The 18,876-nt window shown below is 36.9% G+C and overlaps 1 protein-coding gene across 1 annotated transcript in view; it reads left to right on the plus strand.

The window, feature by feature from the left end:
* ZMYM2 (zinc finger, MYM-type 2) overlaps positions 1 to 18,876 on the plus strand; it is a gene marked incomplete at its 3' end in the record, with an annotated part of 54,246 nt that overhangs the window by 27,248 nt on the left and 8,122 nt on the right. Inside the window, exons 7-11 of the mRNA XM_010079210.1 lie at positions 24 to 140; positions 747 to 897; positions 10,801 to 10,973; positions 16,747 to 16,912; positions 17,822 to 17,856. Coding sequence (XP_010077512.1) covers positions 24 to 140; positions 747 to 897; positions 10,801 to 10,973; positions 16,747 to 16,912; positions 17,822 to 17,856 — 642 coding nt within the window. The remainder of the gene's footprint in view (positions 1 to 23; positions 141 to 746; positions 898 to 10,800; positions 10,974 to 16,746; positions 16,913 to 17,821; positions 17,857 to 18,876) is intronic.

The raw sequence follows: 18,876 nt of genomic DNA on the forward strand, positions 1-18,876 counted from the left end.
GTATGTATATTTATGTTTTTCAGACTCTTAGTGTGCAGTCTTCAACAAATGGTCAGTTTGTCTCTCCCAGTGATATTCAGTTGAAATGTAATTATTGCAAAAGTTCTTTTTGTTCAAAGCCAGAAGTACTGGAATGGGAGGTAAGGGGATTTTTGGTGTTATTTTTAGAATGATGGAGTGTTTAAAAGTTTAAACCTTTAACTACAATACAATTTTTGTATATAGCTATTTTATAAGGTATTGAAGCTTAAAAAAAAAAATTTAAAATCTACCTGGTTCTGTAGAATATAATTTAACTTCAGTATGGATAAAAGAAATCTTTCTTCATAAATAACAAATAAAAAAGCATCTGGAATTTAAAGAAAAATGTAATTTCTCACGTCAGCTCTAAGTTTGAAATCTGCTTTCATCTTCAGTTATTGTATTACTGTAGATGTGATAGACCATTGTTACACTTCTGTGTTAACTGAGAGAAGTACCTGAAGAGGATATGCTAAGATTGATGGACAGATTTTCTGTTGAGCATTTTCATATAAAATTATGAGTATTTGTAGCACTCACTGTCAGCTTGAGTGAGAGTTGTTAATTTTTACCATTAGAAATCTTAAGCTAATTGTGTGCTTGCACTTCTGTTTGCATGTTAAAGCTGTATCTTAACAGCAAACTATTATTTGAAGTTGCACTCTCCAGTTCTTATGATGTTATCTGTCAGCCCTGTTCATGACGCTTTGCAACTTTGCATTTAGAACAAAGTGTATCAGTTCTGCAGCAGAGCATGTTCTGATGATTATAAGAAACTACACTGCATAGTTACATACTGTGAATACTGTCAAGAGGAGAAAACGCTGCATGAGACTGTGAATTTCTCTGGCATCAAAAGACCATTTTGTAGTGAAGGTATGTATGTATTTGGTTTTTTTCTAAGGTCTTGGTCGTTGTAGTTTTACTGCAGTTGACTTACTATGTTAATATTTAGTGTTGAAATTTAAGGTAACAACTCATTCTGCTGTGTTTGAGGCTGAAACAGAAGTTTCTTCATTATTGTTAATGGAGTGCATGTACCGGTTGTTATTAGTGCATGTACCTGTTTATCTGAGCTGCTTTTATAGTCTTTTGAGTTTTCACCACTTACTCCAGGTTAAGGAAGAGTGGGCAACACTCTTAAGTGTGTGTGTGTATAAATACATACACATACATATATGCAAAAAAACCCCATAATTTATTTTTTTACATTTATGCAGGAGAACCTATACCAACACTAACTGCATTGAGGAATACCAATATTAGTATTTTCAAAGTTTAATATGACGGTGAAAATTCTTTCTGTGTTGGCTTAGAATGGTTATTCAAGCAATAACTTGAATGATGTCTGTTGATGTATGTTGATTGCTGTCATTGTAATTTTCCTAATGATTTGAATTTTGAAAAAAGAAAATAAAGTAAAAAGGAGGTATATGGGCACAGGATTATTTTAAGTTGCATTAAAATATTTATTGTTTTAATAGAAACCACAAAATACCATCTTAATAAGAACCTATCCTTTCCACTTCTGTGATACTGGTATTTAATCCTGATCTTAGAAGTTTAACTACAAGTTTGGATGACCTATCTCTGGAGGATATAGTGAATATTTTTTTCTTTAGCTATAATAGTAATGCTTACACTATCATTTGATAAACCTTGTTGAACATTCTCTGCTTTCAAGCAGATTAACAGCAGGTATGCTTGTAGCAGGATCCTTTTAACCTGGAGAGCGGTAGAATGCAGGGCCGGAGGCAGTCTTCCCTCCATGCCGTTCCCTTATAGCTCTGGACTCTGCAGTCTCTTGTTTCTGATGAATGGAGTGTGGTGGCTTAGGTTTCTTTGCCATCATTACTTTCTTCTTGTGTTCTGAACTGCAAAGTGATAGCTGGAGAGGAAAAAAGGACAAAGCAAGGCCCAGTTTTACAGTTTTATTGCAATGCTCAGTAACATCTAGCTAGAAATAGTTTCTCTGAATAAGCCTGAATAAGCAATTCCACAGAATATATTCCAAGAGAAGAGCAAGCTGGTTTTGGCCTGGAGCAGTATATGCTGGTATTACTGTGAGTACTCTTGACTCCTTCATTTTAGAGCCTGGTGGCTGTCACAATGAAATCCATAAGATTCATAATGTGACCTGTGCCATATTACTGCTTCTGTAGATATATTTCTGTACGAGGAGGCTTGAAATAAGTGAGGACTTGTATTTCCTATTGGAAAATTTGAGGAAGGAAAGAAATATAAACTCTCTCTCCTGCATGAATGCAGTTACTAAATGGGGGAGATTCCATTGCTGGATGTCTTAGTATGGGTCCTGAGTTTGCATGTGTTGAACTGCCGGCTTGAGAGCAAAGATGGTCTTTATGAAGATGGATATGCCGAATGTTACCATTAAAACAGTTTATTGGCTTACTGTGATGATTTGAACCACTGAGTAATAGAGAAAGTAGTCAAAAGCACCATTAAGTAGAAAGTAACTTCAATAAATATGGCACACACTTGCTAGCTGTAGCTTAGGTCTACTTTGTGATGCATGTGAAAAAAGCTGTCTGTGTTACCCAGTTAAAATAAACTGCTGACCTGGACAGAAGCTCTGTAGAAACAACCCAGGGCCTGTATTTTAAGGGAAAACCAACGATCGTCATTGCTACGGACATAATGGAATCCAAGAGTTAACAGTGTTTAAATCTGACGTGGGGAGGAGAGGGCCAGGTCTTTAAATGGACCGAGTGGAGGTCAACAAATAGAAGTTCCATCATCAGAGGCTGTCTTTCCCCTTTTCCAGGCCCCCAAGCATCATGACCCCGATGTCACAGCCTTTTTCCAGAAGTATATCCAACTGTAAAGTAGAAAAACTAGTAGATGAACCAAATAAGCTTACTGGGTATGGAGGCTGTGCTGGTTTTGATATTGCAGAGTGCTCAAGAACCTTCACTAATGTAGATTATTTTGCTGAGCATGCAATTATTCTTCACCAGAAGACAATATATTACAATTTGAGACGAAATAACCTAAGGTGCTCAGTCACAAAAGTTAGTGGCATTTTTTGGAGAACTTGAACTCTCAAGGGAAAATACTGCAAAATTTCATGTGTGTATTTATAAAAGAAGGCTCCTAGATAAAATCAACAGAAGTTAAACAGGTGTTGAAATTCCTGCGAGAGTGCTTAATTGCTTGTCTTCAAGCAAACTGATGGGAAAGTGTGTGTAAAGATCAACCCACAGGTACCCCTTGACTGCTTATGCCTGCCTAGCCGGAGTACTGAAGATGTCATTCCTCTGCTCGCATTCGCTGTGCCTGAGGTTTTTTTAACATGTGCACATACATGTGTATTTACACACAAACCCTGGCACCCACATTAAAGTCTCTGGGATCAGTATTTCTGTGCAGTTTCATTCTGCATCTATTTCTTTATATGTTTCTATTGAGATATTGAAAAATATGTGCAGTGGCCAGCTGAAACTTCCATTGCAATAAGGTGTAATTAGAAGTGACCTAGCATTTATGTTAAAGATGCTTATTAATTCTTCTGTGGAGTACAGTATGCATTTTCTGTTTCTGTCCAAAACTTGGATGCTATGTGGAGGATGAAAACCTGAACGGACTAGTTGAAAGAGTTTAATTTGTTGTCCTGGTGCTGAGGCTTTGGAAGTTAAACTGTCCTGGTGTTTTGCCACTAGAATGCCTCATTCTGAACTACCGGTATCTAAAGTAAATAAGATGTATATTTTGTATGCTAAAGCAAGAAGATCAGGGTTGCTTGTGGATTTTTATGTATGTGTAGTTGTATGAGTGACAACTGAGGACTGGCTGTGCAAGTTTTTAATCCTAAGGAAATCTTTTAAGTTATTGAGTTTTGGGGTTTTTCAATATATATCCCTTGTGAGGGTCTAGGAGAACAAATAGATCTTTGGCAATCTAGCATTGGAACTATTTTATGATGAGTATCACCATAACCTTTTTTACTTGTAGATTTATTTTGCATTTAATTGATTTTTCAATAGAACTGTTATGATTTAAATAACACAGGCTTCGTAGTAATTTTATAATGTGCATTTTAGTAACACTGACTCATATGCAGTAGTCTGCTTCTTGGAAGGAAAAGGTCAGTAAACTGTAGAGTAACTGACTCATCTGATGCTGGGGAGTTCCTTTCAAATGAATAGTACAGATAAAGGACAGCTGTGACACTAGCAACTGTACTGTTATCTTTATAGTGTGCTAATAGGTTTCTGTGAATTACAAATTCTGCAAATTAATGTAAACTGTTCTGATGTTGCATCTTAAGTAGAGATAACCCCTTTTGAAGTACTGTAGAGCTGACAAGTGGAATAAGAAATTGAAGAAATTAGGTGATGTCAGAACTGAATATGTGTGGGAAAGGTGTATGTTTAGTTAAAGCATTGTAGATTTTAGAGTGGCTTTTTTCCAACCACTGCTGCACGGTGGATTGTTCAGTAAAGTATACTATTTAATGTTCAGTTGATTAATATTTAGATTTCTATGAAGACATTACAGATATTGGGAATAGCCTAAGCCATGAGTGTGTTAAACTTTATACAGGTGCTAACGTATGAATGTTTCACAACCAGTTAAGATATTACCTGAAATGTATAGCAATTCCTGTTGTTACTAGAAACATTAACAAACCGGTTTCAAAACAGATGTTTCATGGGAAGCATTGCTAAGATTTAGTTCTAGTTGCTGGGCTTGTCTGCTTGGTGGGGACTGCACAGAGGAAGAGTTGGTACGGTAGCTCTGCCGGGCTGAGCTCCTGTGCTCCCCTGGGCGAGGGAGGTTGCCATTGAACCTGCTTGAACCTCTTAGTTCCTGATGTTTGGTTTCATTATTTCGAAACGTGAGAGCTACAGAAACAGTTTAAACGCAGCTTTTTTTATAGTTTACATTATCAACTATCTATTTTTAAAGACACTGATACACCTTTTAAAAATACAATGTACAGAATTTGGGCTAAAGCACTCATTTTTATGAAAAATTTTGTGACACAATTACAACTTCCTAACAGCACGCTGCGTTGCAGTAGGACTTCATACAGCTATCAGGGATTGGTTAGTAGTATAGAATGTAGTTCCAGGGGAAAAAAAATGGTATTTAGTATAGGTAAAATTGCATATCACAGTTAAGTGTTTTGCATAATAAAGATCTTCTGTTACAAGCTCTTGGGTTTGTGCTTCACAGAGCCATTATCTCCCTCTTTGCAGCTCTGACAGTGGCTTACCATGTTAAAATAACTTGTGCTTGCTCTGGTACTTTTTCAGCTTTAGCCTACGATGTTAGACGGTTTGATTTTGCTTCTGACCTTTGGCATTGTCCCTCTGAGATAAATTCTGACCTGAAATACGAGTTTTCTTGTGGCTTTCTTTTGAAAGTTTGTTTGTTGCTGAGTGGGACTATCTTGGCAAAAGGGGACAAATAAAAAGCAAAACGTGTCTTTAATACTGTTAAACGTATGATCCATAAAAATGCCCTTTCACAGTTGCAGGAGTCATGTTGTTACTGAGGGAAGGTACTTCTCCTTTCCCACAAATCAGGTTAGCAGAAAAGTGAAAGTCGACTTCAGAGGGATTTTGAGGTGCCCGAGTTATTCTGCAAGGATATGATTTCCTTTGACCGCTATGAACAAAAGTTACAGTGGATCCCTGACACCCATTTGAGCCACAGCAGTTTTTTGTTAGAGAACTCTGATTGGCACAATGTGGTTCCTCAGGCCACGTCATCTTATTTTGTAGTCTGGTACTAAATCTTTGAGCTGCAGACGACTGTTCCAGACAAATTCTGTTACTGTAGAAGCTCAACGATACTTTTCTGCTGATAAAAATGAGTGAAGGTAAAAAAGACAGCGTATTCGGACTGGAAAAGTCCCTTATGAAATACTTCACAGGCTCCCTTGCTACAGAAGCACCAAGTGAAGTCTCTTGGCTGTGCTGAAGGAAAGCACAGGTCTGCTCCTTCCTGATAAGCGCACATAGAAGAGCTGTAGAGTTGGTTCTGGCGGTATTCCAGGAGTGGGAGAGTCTGATCGTGTAGATGTTGTTTCCAACTAGTACTACTTGGATGCATATCTTCTGGAATGACTTGAAAATTTTAACTTGTTAACCTGAATTTTGGTACTTCTGGTGGTGTAGTTGAAAAAGTCAAAAGATAGAACTATGCTGAGGAAGAGATTATATGTTTATCTTCCCTCTGTCTTTAGAGGGAGAGCATTGATACTGTTCAAGTAACATAATTTAAATTTTAATTTGAGTACAGGCTGTGCTGAATCTTCAGATTTTTCATTCATGGAGAGCTAATTTCTAACATGGTAAAAAATATAAAGTGACATCCTATGCATTGTTTGACTACAGTGGTCCTTATTAGATTGACATTCTTCGGTGTTAATTCCACTGTTGTGTCTTTGAAGAGGTTTGAGACAGTTCTTTAAGCGAAGACAGCATTAGCTGTTGCAGATAAGGGGTGATGACAATTTAAGGTGCTGAGATTACGAGCACAAGAAGAAAGCTTATGAAGATGCTTCTCATTAACCTGAAAGAATAACCAACTTGAAAAGATTTAAGAACAAGCAAAACCTCAGTAACTGGATGGGAGTAGGAGGAACAAGAAAGGAAGGAGCTAGTATCTAATATCAGAAAATATTAGGATAAACTGAGGATATATAAAAAATGAGTTAAATAATAAAAGGTTCTTCAGCAGAAGACAAGGAAGGAAGTGGGATACACAGCTTGTCTGTTACGCAGAGAGGATGGGGTCTATTTTAATGGTAATCCAAGCGGGACCCAAAATTGGATGCATTGCATCTGTTTTCCTAAGAATGGTGATGTTTATTGTGAAGCCAGAGACGGATGATAGGAATGTGGGTATGGAAGAGGTGAAAATTGCATTTGAATCAATAGACGGAGACAGCAGAAAGATGTGTATGGAACATAGCTCCAGAAATCTTCAAGACCTAGCTTGTGATGCTGCAGGCTTCTTGATATTACAGGCTTGTGATATGACAGGCCTGTTATTCCTCTCTGGGTTAAGTTTTTAAAGGATAACAGTTGAAGTTATTACAAGGTAAGAGAAAAGCAAGACTTGTATGTAGCTTGAAGGAGGAGGAAGGTAGTCCAGTAAGTACAGCCTTTCAGAGGAAAAAAATAAATTGGTTTCAGGACAGAACAGTTACTTTCTATAAAAGATGTTCTTCTCTGTGGTAAAAAGAGACTGGTGTTGAGGTCTCAGGAAGTGTTTCTGGTTGAGCGTTCCTTTTTCACAGCTGCTTGATGTGTGAGTGTACTGAACTTTCCGTAATTCGGGTAGGTGCTGCTGGTGGAATAGGATTGGGTTCTTGCTGGCTTGCTTGCACTGAGTCTGCAGACAGTCAAGTGAATCATGTTTCCTACCATGGGTAGCTCTGCAGGGCTGGACCTGGCAGTTCCTGGGTCTGCTCTCTTGACCTGGAACATGCCTGAAGTAAATGTTTGGAGGAATTGTTGGTATGTTATCCTGTCAGTAAGCCTCTGTTCCATATGTTCGGATCCTTATCCTCTCTCTATATGGGGAACCACAGTTCAGGGCTGTTGGAGGGGATAGGTTTTGTGTTGGGTTTTGCTTGGATGCCAGAATTCTAGTAGCATAATTAAGGATACACTACATTGATTTAGCAGTTACTCAGCTACTTCTTTTTTGCCTAGTCCAGATTTTGAGTTGGAGATGGTTCATCTGAAAATGCTCCTGAATGGTCTTTCTGAGACAGTTGACTTGTGGGGTGGTCTTCTGTTAGAACTTTGCTAAAGAACCTAATTGATTACCTCTGTAGCTTGAACCAAAAGAGCATTTTTCTTTGAAATTAAGAGCTATTGTCTCTAGCACTAGAGATTTCCATCTGGTCACGCTGTAACTTGTGTGTCTGGTGTTACAGCAGAAATCCTGAGGAATTTAGGATTTTACTCGTCTCTGTTTGTTCAGAATTTTGTGGCTGTCAGCTGTTTGTCTCGGGCAATGCTTACACTCATGAACCCCAAGTCCCCAGGGGACTTAGGCTGGCCAAACCCTCAGGTTTTTAGTGTTGATATTGGAAATATCAGACAACCAGTGCTTTTTGTACTACTTATCCACGGTGTACTGTCAGTCAAAGCCCACTTCTTGGTCACATCTACAAAGCCAGCGCAGATGCTACTGCTCTGTTGATTCAGGATTTAGATTGTGCACTTCAAAGACCAAGTTGTTTGAGCTCAGAATCTGCTTTGTCAAAGGTGAATACTTTTTCTGTACTTCAAATAAAGTTCTACTGTTCCAGTCCAAACCATGGTATTATAATAAAAAGTTACATCCTAGGTATGCACAGAATACCAAGGACCTAGTTAAAAATACATCCTGTAAATAGAAAGGCATTTTGTTTTCCCTTCATCTGGAGTGACAAGATCTTGAAGCAACCAAATGTTCCCTGGTCAGATGGATTGTTACATATTACAAAGACAGAAAAAAGTGTCAGACAAATCTGAAGAATTTTGCTCATTATGTTGCAGAAAGAAAAGCCTGTATTTCCATTTTAGAAGTCTTCATGGTTGTAACAATCTTCTGTCAACATCTGAAGTTTTATAAAGATGGATTTTCCATCTTGTGTAGAGGCCTCCCTGAACAAGAAGCCCTGAAGTCAGTGATCTTTAAAAAAACCTGTTTTCAGGCTTAAGGGCTATAATTTTGGACTTTTTGTTTCCCCTTAATGTTCACTGCTCATTATTTTGCATGAGTCAGAGAGATGTGGGAGATGTTTGACTGTAGAATGGAAAATTTCTTACCTGATAACGTTTTTTATGCAACAGCAGTGTTATCTTCAATTTTCCTCCCTACAGTTTAGCAGCCAAGAAAAATGTCAACTTTGTCCATTCCTTTTTGTAGACTAATTAGCTTACCTGATTGGATTAGATTACTAATCTATAGTCTTGAAAGGTTGATGCAGCATTGAGTGGCTATTCTAAGGCACAGGTGAAGAGGATACATTGTGGTCCTGAGCTATCTCTGGAATTGTAAAGAAGTGGAAAGAATCTGATGCCCCATACAATAATGACAGGTACAGCCAGCAGGAAGAAATACTGGCAAGAAATTTTCAGTGCTTTAGTGGGTACTTTTAACTAGTAGCTTGCACACCCTGATATCGTCAGGATTATTATTTCCTTTAGAGCAGTGTGTTTAACATCCAAATTAGTTGCCCTGTAAACACAGTTGCTTGATTTGGCACTTACCATCTGCACTGCCTGTTTTGTGGGATAGTAATTTTCTTTATTCTGTTGTTAAAGAATCAGGTATATAGCTAAAAAAACCCACAGTCATTACCTACAGTGCCTTACTTGTGTGATGTTCTGTAATTGTCTTGTTTTGATATTGCTAGCAAATTCAATTTGTTGGCAAAGCTTGTAGCATTGCAAGTAAAAATCTTGGTTTTGGAAGATGCTGTCTGCCACAGATTCCATTTGCATTCTTGTGTTTTTTAGAGATTTTAAAATAATATCTCAGTTTCACACATATGAAATTCTACCCTAACAACAGCACAAGTCACTTAATTGAAATTTCTGAATACGTTATAGTTATTGTATTTTTGTATTCTGTATGTCAGCAGAAGTGGAACATATATGTTACATGTTGAGGTTCATAATTTACCAGAAGTACAAAAGTCTCTATGTGTTAGACTATATGCCCTAGCAGGTTGGGCACTTGGAAGACCTGAGTTCTGGTCTTGGTGGTACTGTGATACTTGGGAGATCATAAAAACAGGTGCAGTACCTTGTATTAAAGGTCTGTGTAGATGTTGTCTTGTCCCTGCAGTGTTTAATGTAGACAGTTATTTCATCTTCTTATACTGTTCTGCGCTGTAAGATTAGCACAATTACAGAGTTATATGGTTTATAATTTAGGCATCAGCTTCAAGACAGTAGATTTGAGGTAAATACATTATATTCTCAAAACAGCCTATGTAATAGCTACAGTGTTTGTGTTTTAATGCATTTAATACGTTAGAATGTTTTCTAATTTGCTTGAGGGAGGATCAGGTTATTGAAGAATATAGCTCTTGTTATGGTAACCTTGAAATTATAACTGCGTAGCAAAGGCAAAAAAAAAACCCCAACCTGCCTAATGTGAAAAGGAAAAAATAAAGTATTCATTGCATACAAATCGTACACCAATTTCATATGCAGACTCCTATCACTGTGTAATTATTCTCAGTACTGATAATTGCTTACTTTCCTCAGTTCTTAGGTCCTCTTGTACCAATTAGTATTCCTAAAAATTAATGAATTAAGTGGTTTGTTGTATTAATATGAATGAAAGTAGTAAGAGAAGTAAGTTGATCCTTGAAGATAGGTATTGTTTTAGTGGCTAGTGTTGTCTAGCTTAAAATTTGTGCTCATCATTGTCTGGATATCTAGCATTCTGAGGATATGTAACTGAGCAGTGTAATTCCAAGTCAATGATTTTGCATGGGTCTGTATGAAAAGAAGATTCAGTGTTTTTCCTGACTATTTGTTCAGGGATTTGGTAAGCACAGATTCAAGCATAGTGTTTTGAAAAAGATGCAGACATCACTTGAAACCATGGAGTTATGCAGGAAAGGCATTAAAGTAAAAATGTCATGCAATATAGTCTATTATGCAACCTGAATTTGCCTGAAGCCCCAATTGTTAGCTGTTGTTATATTCATTTAATTTTCAATATTTAACTCTTTAACTGTGATATCTCTCTGTAAAAATTACTTTGTTCCTAATGTTTAAAATCTGTTTCCAGGCTGCAAGCTGCTATATAAACAAGACTTTGCAAGACGGTTAGGACTGAGATGTGTTACTTGTAATTACTGCTCACAGCTGTGCAAAAAGGGAGCAACTAAGGAACTTGATGGTGTAGTGAGAGATTTCTGCAGTGAAGAGTGCTGTAAAAAATTTCAGGACTGGTACTACAAGGCAAGTAACTCAGAATTTTTGACAAGAGCTCCGCAGTTAAAAAAAACCAAAAATGCACATGTGAGGATATCTCAAGGACTGTACAGCAAATACAGCTTACTTCAGCAAAGCATTTGCTACACAATAAGCAAATGTATTAATTTCATCATGTGATTTTTCTTAGATCTTAGAGCAGCATTTCTACCATCTGATTTTATTAATTTATTTGGCAAGGAAGTCTTGAGTTACAGAAAAAAACAGGAAACTACTATATATATTTGTTACTTTACAATTCCGTTTTTTCCTCCCCAATTGATACCATATTTTTCTTGTCACAACTTCTTAAATGTGTATTCAGACTGTTGAAAACACTGTTAATAGCAACTGGATGATGGCTTGAGTTGACTGACAATAAACTAGGTTAGCAAAGTTTTTCTTGTTCCTGTTTTTGCCTCCTTTTTTGCCTTTTCCCTTCTCCCACAGTTTGAACTGCAGAGGCTTTGGTTGTTCAGTGTTTCCCAGTGGAAAGAATGCCAAAGGGAAAAGCAAGACCAAATGGATTTCTAATAAAAGTTTAAATCAAACAGATGACATCTATTTCTAAGTCTCTGGAAGCTTAACTACCTTGTGAAGCACAACCAGCAAAGAGCTCATTTAAGAGTTTTTTTGTTTCCATTTTTTTAAAGAAATAAAGGTGAAATTGGACTGGATTTAACCTGCGATTAGTACCATAGATAAAATTGATTTCTGGTGTGAACTTCCTGGAAGGCTACACTGATAATATCAAAACAAGAACTACACTTGTGGATGCAGTTGCAAAAAAGACAGTACAAAATTCATCACCTTACCAAAACTCTGTACACAGTCTGGAAGGCAATAAAAAGCTTGAAATACTAGAGGGCTAGATACAAGTCCTGTAATTCAAGATGATCTACCTACCATAAAAAGAACTGAATCTGAAGATGTATCTGGTATTTTGGAATGGCTGGTTCCAGAAATGTTACAGACAAATGTTGTGAAGTCTTTATTTTGAATAATGTATGTAGGGTCCTGTTAGACATTTCAGAAAGAAAACTACCGAAGACCAGAATGTGCTGCTTCTGTCTCCTGTGAAAATACAGTGATGAAGCTTGGCTGCAAAGTTCTTAAACTGACTAAAATGTTAAATTCATACAATAATATTTAATCTATATGCCTTAAAACTTGGGGTATGGGGTAAAATTTATCCCTGTGTAAAAAGTGCCTTCTGATAGAGAACCTAATAATGCTTTGGTGTGTTTTAGAAATCTCTTGGTGATTCAGGAAGTAGTATAGTCTTGGGGGTGTGTGTACCAAACTAGTTTCTTATGCATAAACTTCCATGGAGCCTTGTACTTGGATTCAGGTTTGAGAACCACTTGAAAACTCTGACCTCAGGTTATCCTCATCCGTGGGATAAGGCAATAACTTAATTGGTCCATTAAGTCTGCTTAAGAAATGCTGTTGGTACTGTGGCATAGGCAAGTTAGATGTGATGCCATGAAAAGGCAATTTAATCTAAACAAACTTGCTGGTAACTTTTGATACTTTTGATGATAATGAAGTTTTAGATATTTTTACTTTTTTAATCTTACACTTGCTAGTAGAACTAGTGTTACATGATGTTGAATTGTTGATTGTCTTTTTTTTTTTTTTTTTTCAAATACTTCTTATAGCCTTTGGCTAAATTAGTTCTGGTTATAAAAGTTCAATATTTATTACATGGGGCAGACATGTCATAGGTTTTGGGAAGTTGTGTGTTTTGCAAAAATTGTCTTTTTTTCTTTTTCTTTTTTTTTTTTCTTTACAACCTTGCTGGTAACTTCTCACTCCTTTATAAAAGTCGCTCCAGATATCTTAGATTTGGTAGTGCATTGTTACCTGATGTTCTTACCTAGCCATAAATAGGTAATGATCAAAATACAGGAAGACAGAATAGATATGGACCCCTCCCCTAATTTGTACTTCATTTGCTGTTTTGTCTCTTAGCTTCTTAAAAGAGTAGTTACATATGTATGAGCTTTGTCTCATTTATGCAATGTCCAGTGTTATTTTGGAGTTTCAATGAATGTACACGTGAAGAGAAATAAAGTAGTAGTAACCTAGTAATGTTTTAACACCAGCATTGTGTTCATTAAACAAATGTTTGTCTCCATCTTCTCTGTCTACTTTTTTATGGACACATCTTTCTCGTGTAGTATTATCTTGAAAACATCTTAACTTTTAAAAATAAGTATTATGGGAGAGCTTCCCTGAATGCCAGAATTCTCTTCTTAAAAAGCCAGAAGAAGGTAGCGGTGGTAGAAGCACAACAGACTGTTACCTAGAAGTACTAGAAACACATCAGACTTACCTAAAAGTGTTCTTCAAACCTAATACGAGGAATTGAAATGTAAAAGAATAGTTCAGTCCTAATAATCTGTTGAGTGACAGCTACAGTTACCAGTTAGTGCCACGTTCTGAGGAAACTTCTACTGTGTGGTGTCCTTGCGCCTTTAAGAAGAGAGGCAAAATATTTGGTGTCTTGAGGTTAGCTCCCTAAGTTACTAGAGCTCCTCCTGTAACCTTCAATTGCATGCCATGGTTTGGATGTTAATCTGAAAAATGCCTAGGAAAGTTAAATATAAATATTCTAGTAGCTTGATGTTTGGTGACAGTTTCAGTCATTTGGTGTTACTGATACTGGAGCACTGAAAATACCTTGGAAATGAGTACATAGTTCTGAGAATAGCACAGAAATTTGTTTCTTTAATATACATTGTGAAACATTGGTGAAAACACTACAGCTGAAGTGCAGTTCCAGGTCATTGAAGGCTACCGTGGAGTATTGATTGGACTGAGCATGTACGGTGATAACTGCGTGTTCAGCGGAGGTCAGATGTCTTCAGCGAAGACCAAGTAGGAGGTGGGGAACTACAGTCTGAGGCACAGAAAAATTATTGTGGCTGGTGAGCTCAGGTACCAGTGATTGTCAGCAGTGGTGAAATTCAAAACAATGGAGCCAGCATTAATCTACGTGGTAGCGTGACAACCTTGTGGAGTTTCTCTTGTCCAAATTCAGCCATTGTGTAGTTAGGCCTCTCAGTTTCAAGTCGGTACTGTTTCGGAACAGTTGATCTCCTTTCTCTTATAGTCATTCACTGTCTGGAAACATCTCTTACTTCCTATTTATTGCATATTGAACTTGGAATAGACAGCCAAGATCAGGTCAAGTTAATACCCGTCCAAACCATTGGAGAACACTTAGGAACAGGTCATTGGAGGATTAAAAATGTAAATAAAAGGCCCACATGAGAAAACTTTGTTTTTAAAACAAGTTTGGGGCCAACATTAGTGATTTGTACTAATCACCGTGCCCATTTGAACGTGTTGAAGTTGAACCTGGGGAAAAAAATGGACCAAAAAGCAGTCATGAGTGGCAAAGGAGTTATGTGGAATTGGAGCATGGAGTTTTTGGAAACACAGAGAGCGAGCAGACTTGAAGGCAGGCACTTTGGAGATCCAATTAATGTGTAGTGCCAGTATCCTGAATTCTGCTTTCAGTTAATTCCATTGTCAGGGAAGTAGGGAGAGCAAGCAGGTAGCAGGAAACCTCAGTGTGTGGAAGTGTGTATAGTACTGACTGCAAGCATGATTGTGGAAATGATAGAATTACGGTGTAGCAAATGTAGGGACGAGAAGTGAGGCATCCTTATAAAGGAATCTTGGGCTTGTTAAGGAATAGTAATTTCCATGGGGAAGGAAACGAAATTTTTTCACCTAAATACCCTAGTAGTAGCCCAGGAGAGACAACAATACACTTTTTCAAGGGCCTAAATTAAAGAGCAGAACCAGGAGAGGGAGAAAACAGCTGCGGGAAGGCTGTACTTGATGTGTTTGACAAGATTTATCATCTTTTTCCTTCTTTGAAGGAGAGAGAAAATTGAGCAAAGTGGTGCTTTGATAGTCAAGCAGTGTGCAGTAGGTCAGAACGCGTGGGCTTTTCTGTACATGGGTCGGCTGTCATTCTTAAAAATCAGTGTTAGGTGGGCTTGAGATTTAAAATGAGAATGGATGACACTTCCCCCCCCCCCACTGGTTCAGCCTTTTGGTGTCTTTGGAAGATGCATTTGCGTGAAACGTGTGAATCGGTTTCCCTGCACTGATAAATCTAGGCTGTTTTGCCAACACTCCACACTTCATCTTCTTCCCTACTTCCTTACAAGAATGCAAGTTATTTGCTCTTTTGTCTCACTGAGAACATCTCTGCTGCAAAATGAACTGGGATCAGCATCAGCAGAAAATCAAAGCGATAAATGTAAAAACCAAAAAAAAGTGAGGGAGGATGGGAGGGAAATGCAGTGCTTGTGGGGTCCATGAGCTTGTGCACCCTGCAGGTGCAGAGAGCACTACTGCTGACACCTGCACAGCTCTGGGGGAAAGGAATTGCTTGCCCTTCCAGCAGCACCTGGCGCTTGGCGTGAGGTGATCCTGAAGCCACAGCTTTAATTGCTCCCAGGCGCACCAAAACATTTTTATTTGAAGGGAATATGTATATATTTTTTAAAGATGGATATACTCTCTATATATCATCTTAAATATTTGAAATTTAAAACTGAGAGCTGAATTTCCTATGTTGCTGGAGGAAGGTGCCAGACTGTTCAAGTACAGAGAAGGAACTCAGCATTTAGTTACTTTAATATTTGAACTAATTGGCCTCTTGGTACTTTTTTGGAGTTGCAAGAACTACAGTTGGACTTTTTTTTTTTTTTTAAGCCATCAGAGCCTTGTGCGTAACTGCAATGTTGTGTATGGTTTAATGTATTAATGTTTTATGTTGCATACTATCATAACGTCCCTCTTACTCTCCTGGCTGTATTATTCAGTTGACTTATTTTGGATTCCTGAGCATCCATAAAGCTTTTGTTTTTTTTAAGGACTGCTTTAGGATGGAAGTTGCAAGAAATATCAAGGGGAGCAGTAGTGCAAACAATTCTTTGCTTACTTGAAGATCTGAAATGGGCTACCGCTGTTCAGATAATTATTTACAACTTGGCTGATTTAATTTAGTGGAATCTATTTTGGAGAAAAACAATGCCTTTCTTAGTGATACCTCACAAAATTATCATATAATTATCATAAAATTTTGAGTTTAAAGTTATGTGCGAACTAGATTTTGTGGAAACCTCTTTAGTTGGAGAGCTATTGTTTATAAATCAAAGAGAACCTTTGATGAACTAGATAATTAGAAACTAAAGTTGTTGTAGAAACTACTAAAATAATTAAAATGTAAAAATTATTTACACTAAAGGGCTCTGATTTGATACCTAGAGAAGTGATTCTGTTTGTGACCTAAAACAAAAAACCCACCAAACTTTGTGGGGAAAAATCCTACTCGTCCTCAGCTCAGTAGAGCCATTAAGGCGTCTCAATCACTTTCTGCTCTTGTTTTGCAGAATGCTTCAGTGGAATTAATTCAAATTGATGCATACAATTCATTTGTTGCTGACTGTCTAGAAATAAGCAATTTTTAAAGACTTAAGTAAAGACTTAGTGAAACAAAGCAGATTCATTCTGGGTGTTAACCCCCAGCAAGCAATACTAGAGTGATAAGATGTGCCGGTATACACACACGGGTTAGAAGGTGGTGTAACTATTATAGAGCATAAATGAACGAGACTTAACTGTATAGTGGTAATGATTCTTCAGTACTCTTAAAAACTTAACCTTTTGAGATGTAGTAATAATTTTTTTCCAAGGCTTGTTTAAAAATGTCAAAATCTTCCTTTGCATTAAGGCTGCACGATGCGACTGTTGTAAGTCTCAAGGAACTCTCAAAGAGAAAGTGCAGTGGCGTGGCGAAATGAAACACTTTTGTGATCAGCACTGTTTGCTTCGTTTCTACTGTCAGCAAAACGAACCAAATCTGGCAACCCAAAAAGGACCTGAGAACTTAAACTATGGTATGTGCTGCTTTATGGCTGCTAAACAGCAAACAAGATGCTTCCTTTAAATGAAAAATTTAAAGCTGCATGAATTATTTATTTGTTGTAATAAACTGTGCTAGTGATTACCCTTTTTTATTTTACCATCAGAGCCATCATTGAGCTGCCTGCTTTTTTTATTTTAGCTCTTTATTTTATTGCTTTTTTGAGAGCTGAAACATTGTCAGGTAATCAAACAGTGATCACTTCTTAAAAAATAAATCTTTTTAGGTTAAGCATGCGTTTAGTGTTGTATCTTCATGGGGACAGAAAATGTTTTCCTCTTTCATTGTGCTCGGGTTTGTCATTACTCTGTAGAAACATTTTCAAAATGTGTTTTCATCACAGAGAGCGGATAAATGCACTAGGAATGAAAAAATAAATAAATGGAATTAAAAGGAAATAAATAGAAACTAAATGAGAATGGAATGAAAGTATCTAGATAAGAGGAATATTTTTTTATTTCTGTTGGCAATAGGTACTGTATAAATTTGCTGATGGGGGCTGAATGCATGTTTAGTTTAAATGGCAAGTCAGGCAAAGTTCAAATAAATCAGGTTTTTAATTAATGTAATGGTAGCAACACAACTCCTTTGTATTACCATTTTCATATTTGAATATTTTCATATTTACTTTTCTGAAAGAGGCTGTATTCACAACTGGATGGAGCATTCATTTAGCATTGGCCTTTGTGTCAGGTTCAATGCCAGAGGAGTGAGGTGCCTATGAATGAGAAGTTTTGCGTGCAGTCATCACCTGCGATACAGTACTAGTCAGTGCTGTTAATGTTATCGTGGTGATACACATTGTCTGAGTTGCTTACTGAAATTTGCTTTGATTCTGAAAAAGGGAAAAAAAAATTCTAAAAATGTTTTCTTACATTTTTAGATCAGGGCTGTCAAACCCCCCGATCAAAAATAACAGTAAGTACATATATTTAACACATATATATAACATAATTATGTTTATTTAAAATGTGAAATCCTGGTGACTTAAAGGGATGCTATTAAAAACAAGTAGCGTATTTGAATGATACTAAGCTAAATTTATGGAGTTTTTTAGTCTTTTTCACATCAGTAGTTAAAATTAAATTTTAAAATGTTCATATTTTGTCTTTTCAATGTCTTCTGGGAAACTAAATCATCAGCCATGTATTTTACATCTATAGTGCATGAAGGTGTTGCTTAAAAGTTAATCCACAAGCTGTGTGTATCTTATTCGCATGTTTAGACTGATCAGGAATATTGTGTAGAAAGGGAAGAGAATTACACCGGTCAGTTAGAATATTAAGGTAATGTTTCAGCTTTGAAAGGCTGAATATAAAGCTTCAGATCTTAAATTATAATTCCCAGGAGTTGAATGATTTCTGCTCCAAGTTTGATTGACTTGGCTGCAGGTGATAGAATAGGGAAGCATAACCTTTGAAAAATTGCTGTCTGGGAGGGCGGGGGTCACAAGTGGAGCATCAGCCTTCATTTTGCGTTTCAGTTTTTGTCAAGCTTGTCAAAAGTTTTATTATTAATAATTTTTTCAGTTAGCTTAGTGTATTTGGTTTGAAACTTAGTTTTGTTTTGATTTCTTTGTCACAAGGAAGATCTCAAAGTGCCTATTTTTCCATGAAAGTTGTCTCACCTTTTTAATGCAAATAGACTTCTGTAAGTAGATCTTAGGTTTAAGTGAAAGTATTTTGATGACATTATAAAATGTATTAATGAAAAATACAGAAGAAAAGATTGCTCAGGTAACTTGAGGCATCAGACAAGCTAAACTGTCGTGTTAAAAACATCTAGTATTTTATGTTTAATACCTTCCAATGATGTTAATTCAGTCCATAAATTTCTAAAGATCATATAAAAGCTGTTTGTGATACAGATTTTTTTTTTTCATATTTTAGAAAGTGTGCACCTGTTAAATAAAGGCCACTACTGTTCTTAGGACTTGAC

The sequence above is a fragment of the Pterocles gutturalis genome, unplaced genomic scaffold (genome assembly GCF_000699245.1).
Source record: "Pterocles gutturalis isolate BGI_N339 unplaced genomic scaffold, ASM69924v1 scaffold42063, whole genome shotgun sequence".
NCBI classification, from domain to species: Eukaryota; Metazoa; Chordata; class Aves; order Pterocliformes; family Pteroclidae; genus Pterocles; species Pterocles gutturalis.